At 26.3% G+C, this 10,710-nt stretch overlaps 1 protein-coding gene across 1 annotated transcript; it reads left to right on the top strand.

The window, feature by feature from the left end:
- Positions 1-3,758: 3,758 nt before the first annotated feature.
- Positions 3,759-9,002, top strand: LOC100817922 (glutamine synthetase PR-2). The gene is made up of 12 exons (XM_003528926.4): positions 3,759-4,187; positions 4,526-4,565; positions 4,678-4,781; positions 4,887-4,935; positions 5,053-5,159; positions 5,342-5,429; positions 6,626-6,754; positions 7,003-7,077; positions 7,195-7,248; positions 7,380-7,417; positions 7,946-8,105; positions 8,659-9,002. The coding sequence occupies exons 1-12, from the start codon at positions 4,114-4,116 to the stop codon at positions 8,809-8,811; spliced, it is 1,071 nt and encodes a 356-aa protein (XP_003528974.1). The 5' UTR covers positions 3,759-4,113; the 3' UTR covers positions 8,812-9,002.
- Positions 9,003-10,710: the final 1,708 nt, after the last annotated feature.

Here is a 10,710-nt window from a genome sequence, read left to right as displayed (position 1 = left end):
ATATATCTTTTTATCAAGATTAGAACAAATATATATAATAAAATATCAAAATATCTATTTATTTTATTTTTATCTTAATTTTATTTATAATAAACAAGTTAAAAAGAAAAAAATATGCATTTGATAAAAGAAATTATAAATATTTTTTCTATTTTTTAGTTCATAAAAATCATTTAAATATAATTAAGCTAATTAGAACAAGTATATTTTCATATTTAAAATTTTAATAAATTAATTATTATCACACATGCATATGATTTAATCAAGATAATTATAAATATTTAATTTTTTTATTATAATAAAAGGAAACAAGTATGAGAGACAAATCTTATGCAATTCAAATGTATTTATGTAAAAAAATTATGTAAAAAATTTCAACACTATCACAATTAATTTAATTTATGATATTATTATGCATGTAATATTTTGTAATAAAAATATATTTAATAATTTAATATTAAAATATTTATTATATAATTATATAAAAATGATATTTAAGCTTATTTTATAAATATTAGTTAACAAAATTTTTGTATATAAAATTATTAAATATAGATATGAAATATTATTTTACCATAAATATATAACTAATTAAATTTAAATTAATTTTTAGTATTTTCAACTATATAATATAAATATTATTCCAAAATAGTATTATTCATAAAATTATTTAAAACTATTTATACAATTTCTAAGTAAAAATTATTTATAGGATTTCAAATTAAAAATAAATACAAAATTTTATATTCATGCGATACACATGATTAAATTATAAATTTTTACTTGTATTTAATAATATCTAATATATATATATATATATATATATATATAATATCATCTTTTAAAATATTTATTATCATATTAAATATAATTATATTAAAATTGTGTAAAAAGATTAACTATATTTTAATTACATATTAAATATTTAGTACTATACTTATAATTATCATTTTTAAAATATTTAGTATTATATTAAATATAATTACATTATTATTGTGTAAAAAAATTAGTTACATTCTTAATTACATATTAAATATAATTAGATCATAATATTTTACTAGATAAATTTAAAATTTATTAGATAATATTTTATTAAATTTAATTAAATAAATTATCGATAATATAAACCACATAACATTACATGATTAAATTTTATATATATATATATATATATATATATATATATATATGTATATAAGTAACGTAACACATGATTTATTTTCAGATCACACTAAAATAATGATCTTACATTATACGCAAGGGGATCAACCATTATCAATATGTATTTTGCTGTCAGAATTTTTGCATTAATTTTTTTTTTGTCTGGTTAATTAAGGTGTTCAAGGAATAAATTAGAGCATTATATTTAGGAAAATGTTTGTTGTTGTTAATTCGTGCAGACACAAAACATAGATACATATATGTTTTACTTTTTTATTATTAAATTATTTACTTTATTTACATTAAAAATAATTATCGAAATATACATACTAAAGATTTTTAACTTTAAGAAAAATCAGCCCTCCCCCACCCAAAACTCCAAGTGCCTACGTCCTAGAGATATTGTTGAGGAATATGAAAATGGAAATATGTCTTCATATGTTAGAATCCAATTTCGGACATATTTTATTTCCAAGAAAATAACATTCTCGTGTTCGTTTTGTTTTTGTTTGTATTGATTTGAAAGGAGAATGAGAATGTAAATTTCTGTGAGATAAGAATTTTATTTGTTATGTAAAAATATTATTATACTTGCTATTAATATCCACTACTCCACTCCTTCTTTACTTACCTCTACCTAATATATTATTTTTGTTATGCTATGGTATATTTTTGCTAATGTGTAATCAGAAGTTAACTTTACACATTCCTATGTGATTTTTCTCAATTTGTTTATTATTTTTTAGGTAAAAATTGTACAATACGAAAAGTAATTTACAGTCGTGTTTTAAATTTGAATTTAATTTCATATATATATATATATATATATATATATATATATATTTAAAAAAATTTATGTAAAACATTGGTGTCATATAACATCAATTTATGGTATAACTGGTTGTTGATATAAAATATAATAATTTCTTTAATATAAAAAGATATTTCAGTAATATAACATATATTTAAGAAAAAAAATGTGAACCCAACATATATATATTTTAAATATTTCTGGAGATATAAAAAAGATTATCAATAATTAATCAAAAACGTTATTTTTAAAATACTCGGAAATGTTGTTCTCATTGAATATTTTTAGGAATAACATATCTAAGAATTCAAGAAAATCTCGTGAAACAAACACTAGATAATTAATACAACCAATTAAAAAAAAAAAGACTTCTTTCGAATTTCAAATTTTCAATGGTTGCAAATGGCGTCAACCTTACAAAAACTAGATCTAGAAAATTTTATCAGAAAATTCAAAAGTTGTAAAATTATACTAGAATAATCTAGTATAACTAATTTCAAATATATATATATATATATATATATATATATATATATATATATATATATAATTTCAAAATTCAAATAATAAATTACATGTAATATATTGTTTTATGTTTTTAATGTCAATTCAACCGTTTAACTTAACTTCTTATCTCTCTTAATTTATCATCTTCAATATTTTTAATTTTAACTTGAATTTGAATATATATATATATATATATATATATATATATAATTATAAATAATTAAAAAATAATATATCACAATATAAATATCTATCATAAATTTAAATATAATTTATATGTTTAAAATATTTGTTTCTTATAAATTATAAATTTATGTTATATAAAATAAATTTGTCATGTATAATATATAGGCTAAAATACTATTTCTCACATATATATATATACAAAGGGAAAACTAAAATTTACAATTAATAAATAATTTAAATTAATAAATTATATTATAATTAAAATTCATAATAATAAAGGATAAAATATATGCTTGATTCCCTAACTTATTTTTCCATTCTAAATTGGCCTCCTTCGATTTAAAAAGGTTCCCTAAAATTTTTTTTGATACCATGTTTGTCATTCGTTAGTTTTAACCTAAACGACATTAAACTTACATTATCAACCATTACAGCACCTTCCGACTTTCATGATAGATGCAGTTCCTAACACCGATTTTAAAAATAAAAAAGACTAAAATGTTTTCTAATTAGATCATAATATAGGTTTGTTAAAATCTAAAGATCAAATATCTTTTTATAAGAATGGAGATATATTTCAAAATTACGAATTAATCAAAATAAAATTCTATTTAATCCAAAAATTTATTCAAGAGGTTACATTTCTCAACAGATACTTTTTTAAACTTACGTACCTCTCTCAAAAATTAATTCTTTTAGTAATGATAGAATCTAATATCTTAATTCAATGATTAATTATAACTTAAGTCTTCCTTTAAAATAAATCTCATCTCATCTCCTTCTTCCTTTTTTGAGAGAGAATCTCATCTCATTCTTCGGTGATCAAATCTAGTGCCAGTACCGTACTTGGTACGCTACCTTCACTTGCCTATGTGCTTATCAGCTATCACCTACCTTTCATAATTTAATATAAAAAATAAATAAACAATGTCGCTGCAAAGCATGTTCATGTTCATTAATTCATTTTTATTATTAAAAAAAAAACACCCCTTTATTAGGCGGCGGAAAAACTCACGGTATCTTTCCACCACTTTCTTTATCTTTAGAGATCTTCTTTTATATATATATATATATATAGATAGATAGATAGATAGATACAGAGATGAAAAATACTCAAAAAGATAGACTAATTTCCGGGGTTTCGGTTATAGCATAAACTTCACTTTATTTCTTTTTTATAAAAAGAAAACCATAGATTATCGCTATCTTATATCTTATTCCGGGTCTCAAGATTCAACTGTGAGGAAGAAAAAGGTCTCCAAACACATAGAAGCACGTGTATGTATGTATTGTGCAAGTCATAGTATTCAACGTTAACACCACTGACTCACTTATAAAAGGCGCTTTAACACCAAACGGAGTCTCTCTATCAAAAAAAGCTACCTAGAGCTTGCACCTATTGGTATCTTCTACAATATCCTAAAGTGTTTTTCTTCTTCTTCATCACCATGTCTTTACTTTCAGACCTCATCAACCTCAATCTCTCAGAATCCACAGAAAAGATCATTGCTGAGTACATATGGTGAGCCCTCTCTCAAAGATTCAAACAACTATCGCATAAACCTTGTGCAGAATACAGGGGACTCTGTTTTGTGTTCTGTTTGTGAAATCTTTGACCAAATAGTTATTGTTCCATTAATGTAATCAAACCCCTTTATGGATATACTATGCTTTCTGATTCAGGGTATATTTTATTTTGAGTGATCCTTTTGGAACTTTGCTTCCTTTGACATGTTCTTCCATCAAACACATAATAAGAAAAAGATTATATTTTTAAATGGATTAGTGGTGTTGGGTTTGATCCAGTTCCGGAAAAAGCAAAGTAAATTTTTTTAATGATTTTTATGTATTGATAAACAGGGTTGGTGGATCTGGTATGGACCTCAGAAGCAAAGCCAGGGTAATTTTTTTTCTTCTTCAACATAAGTGATAATAATCAATTGATTATGTAAACCTTTTTCATACTTAACCTTTTTTTTTGGCATTTTTCTATGTGATTTTGAAACAAACAGACTCTTCCTGGGCCAGTGAGTGACCCTGCAAAACTTCCGAAGTGGAACTATGATGGGTCTAGCACAGATCAAGCTCCAGGGGATGACAGTGAAGTCATTCTATAGTATGATTCATTCCCCTTATGCACTTTTGTTTACTTATTATTATTATTCACAAAAATACTGATGAGTGGTATTTTCTATTTGTTGTTATATTTATTTGAGAACAGCCCACAAGCTATTTTCAAGGACCCCTTTAGGAGAGGAAACAATATTCTTGTAAGTTTCTCAAGTTAAATAATTGGCTTATAATAAAGCAAGCAATTTTTTCTTAGTTCGTCAAATTGTATACTATTTTGTGGGTCAAAGTGTTCACTTTTTAATAAAAATCTATAGGTCATTTGTGATGTGTACACCCCAGCTGGTGAGCCACTTCCAACCAACAAGAGGTATGGTGCTGCCAAAATTTTCAGTCACCCTGATGTTGCTGCTGAGGAACCATGGTATGTATTTCCTAATATCATCATACTTTGGATTCTTTTAACATTTTCCATCCATATGCTTACAATTTCTAGAAACCCTTTCTAGAAATCACTTTTTTATCTGATGCTTTATACATGTAATTGTTATTGCAACATAATTAAATTTACTCTTTAAATTTACTCTTTCATGGATCTGCTAACAGGTATGGTATTGAGCAAGAGTATACCTTATTGCAGAAAGATGTAAATTGGCCACTTGGGTGGCCCCTTGGTGGGTTTCCTGGACCACAGGTATGAAATGTTCCCCTTTTTTTAATATATAATATACCATCTAATCACAAATTCTTTTTTTGTGAAAAATAATCACACATTTTAATGTAGTGTAAATTTATTAATTTTTATAATAATTAACTTAAAATATTAATGGTCATTTATAATTGATGTGTATACATGGCGATTAAACTTTTCTTCCCCTTCTTTATATTTACATTTTTATGTTCCATTTGTATTTTCTTGTTTTGCATGTTCTAATTCTCAAATGCTTCAGACTAGTTCCATGATTTTGGATTTTCAAGTACACATTTCATGCACAATTTTTGTTACTACTATTTTGGTATCATTTCCAAATTTGGTTGTCCTATATTGCAATAATTGAAACACAGTAATTAATGTCTAGTACGTCATTCTCATTTTGCATTAGCGTTTTTTCATGGTTGCCGTGAAAACTCAGAAAGTAGTTTTTGCTGGTTACGCAATGTGTTTGAAGGCCATTTAGTTCATACGTTTGAGTAAAGACAAAAGTCAACAACCATTTTTTACTGCATAAATTTCCCACTTAGCAAAATTAAATGTTGTTTTTAATGTTTTGGGGGTTTAGTCTTTCTTTAAAATTAAAGTACGTTTTACTCTTTTGTAACCCTTATGAAGTAAAATATTACTTCATCATCCATGTTATTATAATATTATTTTATACATTTACACAAATCAAGAAAAAAGATAAACAAATAAAAAAATAACAATATTATAAAATTAATCTTGTTATTATTAATTTATTTTTTAGTCCATATCATTATCATAAAAAATATAAGTGAAAAAAAATTAATATTACATTAGTAGACTAAAATAATAATTATGTTAGGATGATTTTTTTTATAAACTATAATTATAATGAGACGGTGGAGATAGTATTACATTTGAGTGACCCTTCTGTTGTTATGCATCAAAGTTTAAAACGCAATGCCAATAAATTTTTGTTGAAATTCTAGCACAAATTGGTTCTTGGTCAAAATATGTATAAGTGCCTCAATTACTGTGCATAAGTGGGGTAAAATTAGTGTTAATTGAAAAAAAAAAAAAACGTGATGTGCTATATCAGCATTCACATTCTTCATTCACATTTGTTTTTTCTATTTTTCTTCTTTTTTTTTTTCCCTCACATCTATCTTGCCTTGTATAACTAAACTCAAAATCTATGTGGGTTTGAACAGGGCCCATACTACTGTGGAATTGGTGCTGATAAAGCCTATGGCCGTGATATTGTAGATGCACATTACAAAGCTTGTATTTATGCTGGCATTAACATTAGTGGCATCAATGGAGAGGTTATGCCTGGCCAGGTATGAACAAAGTTTAATTATTATTAATTTTATTAAAATGCTAACCAGTTTCCTAAAAGAGAGCGATTGAGAAATGAAAAGACATTTTTTTTGTAAGTGTAACAAATAATGTTATCAATAAATATTTATTGTGAAATTTAGTTTAAAAAATTATTTATTAGTTCCTTAGCTTCTAAATTTTTTATTCCTACTATTTAATTGGCTTGTATTGAAAATTAATATCTTTGACGTATATCCTTATTTTATAGTGGGAATTTCAAGTTGGTCCTTCTGTTGGTATCTCTGCTGGAGATGAGGTGTGGGCTGCTCGCTACATTTTGGAGGTAATTTAAAGTTTCATTCGTTTTTTTTAATTTTATTTTGAAAGATTATATATGATCAGCATAAATAGTGAAAAGCATTGAAAGCATAAATATTTATGAGATGTTTTTATGTTACAGAGGATTACAGAGATAGCTGGAGCAATTGTTTCATTTGATCCCAAGCCTATTCCGGTTAGATTTGTCCTTATCAATTGTTGATTATTTTGTCTTAGTTGAGAACTTAAGGCAGAAAAAAAAAGTTGATCTCTTATTATTCTTTTGTTTAACTATTTTGACTTTATTGGTTATATTGTCCCTATTAGGGAGATTGGAATGGAGCTGGAGCTCACTCAAACTACAGGTAACATAACATAGTCCATAGGGGTGTGTAAAAAACAAAAACAAAAAAATGGTTCGGATTGAATCGGATTTTAATCGAACTTGAACTGAATTGGTTTTTTTTCAAATTTGGTTAATTGAATAGTTTAAAAATCAATTTGAAATTAGTCCGATTCTCAAAATCAATTTAAAATTGATTAAAAATTAATTCCGTTCTAAACTAATTTTTTAAAACTAGTTCAGTTTTGAACCGGTTTTCAAATCAGTTTGTCCGACTTTTAGAACTATTTTAATACTGTTTAAAAATCAGCTCGATTCACAACTAATTTTTTAAAATCAGTTTAATTTTAAACCGGTTTCCAAACTAGTTTACACACCCCTATATATTATGGGGATACAAATCTGAAGTACTTTTGAAAATATAATTTTTTTTCAATAGAAAAACTCTAAAGAGTACTTGTATCCAAACAGACTATATATATTTGCTTCGTGGGGTTATTGTTTGAAATATTTTTCATTTTCTGATACTTGAAATGAATGGTGATTCCAGCACCAAGTCCATGAGAGAAGAGGGTGGTTATGAGGTGATCAAGAAGGCCATTGAAAAGCTTGGATTGAGGCACAAGGAGCACATCGCAGCATATGGAGAAGGCAACGAGAGACGTCTCACGGGAAGACATGAAACTGCAGACATCAACACCTTCTCTTGGGTAAGGAGCTAAGCCTAAAATTAACTAGAAATGGAATTGGATTACACCTTTACTCATTTACACTATCAATAATGTTTAATTAATTATATAATTTGTTGATAGTGAAATTTTTGTTTACATCAACAATATTATAAAAGGAACAAGTATAAAAGGAAAACCTTAAAATATCATTATATTTTTCTTATATTGTTGTTGCTAATGAATTTAATTTCTATACAGTAACATGTGAATATAAATTTATAACGTCAAGTATCAACTAATAAAGAATTATTTCCCTTCAATGTTTTTTATAAAAAAACAAGTGATAGTGTTAAAAATACTGCCACTCTTGTAGAAAGGATTAAAGGAATATATATTATTAATATGATTTTTAAGTTATATATATTTATCATATATAATAATTTATGATTGAATTAGAATACTAATAAGTTCATTGGAAAACATGTGACATGAAATAATGGTTCTCAATAACCGGAGATGTTGGTATTTCTTTAAGGATCCTGATGTTTCAGAATTTTGAATTGATATTATATATGTTATGTTTTTCTTATAGGGTGTGGCAAACCGTGGAAGCTCCATTAGAGTTGGAAGAGACACAGAGAAAAATGGCAAAGGTTACTTCGAGGACAGAAGGCCTGCTTCTAATATGGATCCCTATGTAGTCACCTCCATGATCGCAGAGACTACCATCCTCTGGAAACCATGAAAACACAGTCATATGTCTCTAGATTTGGACCACTTAAAATTGTGTGTTCAATAGTCATTTGATCTAAAATTTTATATTTGCAAGGTGTTGTTTAGTTAGGAATTGCCAAGTGGTCTTTTGAGCCTCCATGTACCATGTGTATGGTAGAGAATAATCTCTTCATTAATAACAAGAATTGCTTCTTGATTTCACTTTTTAGATTTATGATTCATAGCACTACTATTATTATGGAATGCTTTATTGTCCAATTTTGTTTCCCATGCACTGTTCAGTACAAACAAATAACTTATTTACGGGCAACTCACCAATTTTGTCCAGTGAAAATTCTTAGAAAAATATACCAGACTTCCCAATTTCCATTACCCTTTGAGCTATATTGGTCAAAGGACCACGGTAACCTGAAGAGGAATACAAGTTCATTATAGTCTTCTCTTCAAAAATAAAAAAAAATCATCATTATAGTCTCACAATCACATGGATGAACCCATGTTACGTTGAAATAAAAAATGGTACATAAATATGTTTTTTGTTTTTCGTTTGCGCAAGATTTGATTAAACTGGCCTTACCCTACATTCCAAGAATTGAATAATTGAAGATTGTGACTGATTTTAAAGTTCGGCATCAAATTTTGGCAATGTTAACTCTGAAAGAGAGAGGTGCAGTCATCATGCGCATTGAAGCAATAAAACCGTCAGAGATGTCATGTGGGCACGGTGGGTGCGCCGAATTATATATCTTTGTCCATTTCCACAAAATAAAAGTAATCAGCATGATTAGGTCAGTATACTTTGAAGGCTTGCATTAACACGACCTTCTATACATAGGGGGTATACTTTGTCTCATATGCACCCTCTCTTGTGTGGAGTTCTTCCTTCTTAAGGAAAGAACTGAGTTGGGATATGGGAGAGAGAAAAAAGATGGAAAAACAAAATGATGATGTCTTGCCAATAATACGAGTGCAAAATGATAGTAAAATCAACTAAAAAATAACTATATGTTGCTTAAAAATCTTGATAAGGTCAAATTACTGTGTATCCAAACAAAAGTTTTAATAATTATTTTTTTATTCATGGTCCTCCAAGCTTGTGATATTTTATAATTTTTTAGCTTTCATAAAATGAATTGAATTTTGCATAGCTCATATGAATTTTCTCAATTTATGTTACTATTATTTTAATTTTGTATTGCACTTAGTAAAAAAGTAAAATGCAGAATTATGATTATAGAATGAAAAATCAACAGAGACAGATCTTACGGTAGGTAAAAAAAAAAACCTATTCAGTGCTTCAAAATGTGTATTTTATTGATAACTAGTCCCTAAAAGATTATTTTTTTTTAAAAATGTGTAAAAGTGTGGACTGTTGTGCTGGTAGTCTGGCTCGTAAGTTTGGTTCGTTAAAGGTAATATCTCACCTCACGTGAGGTGTGAGGATTCAATTGTGACAACAACAGGATTATCAAATGAGATGTTTATTCTATATGACTAGTTTATAATGCAAATATTGATGGACTATTTTGTCATTTATGATCATTGTTAAAAAAAATAATTACTGTAGCCTCTCTCTCTCCTTTATTTAAAAAATGAAATGAAATTATATAAAATAGATATCATAAAGCTTTTTTTATTATGTTTTCTAGTCTCTTTTTGTCTGTTTTTTTTTCTTCTTTTTCAAAGCATCTTTATTAAAAGATCTCATTTAAAGATCTTAATTACCTTTTTGGTGAATCCCATAATATTATATCACTCTCAAGATTTTGAATTTTTTGCTCCGATGAATCTCATTTTGAGATCTTAAATTATTTTTAGGTCCTACAAAGGACATACCTTCTAATATTTATTTATAATTTATTTTAAAATAAATAAAAGATTAATTATATATTTTTAGTTTCAATAATTC

Source organism: Glycine max, chromosome 7, assembly GCF_000004515.6.
Source record: "Glycine max cultivar Williams 82 chromosome 7, Glycine_max_v4.0, whole genome shotgun sequence".
In the NCBI taxonomy this organism is placed as follows: Eukaryota; Viridiplantae; Streptophyta; class Magnoliopsida; order Fabales; family Fabaceae; genus Glycine; species Glycine max.
Note: the sequence above shows the minus strand (reverse complement) of the source record. Positions and strands in the feature narration are given on the sequence as shown.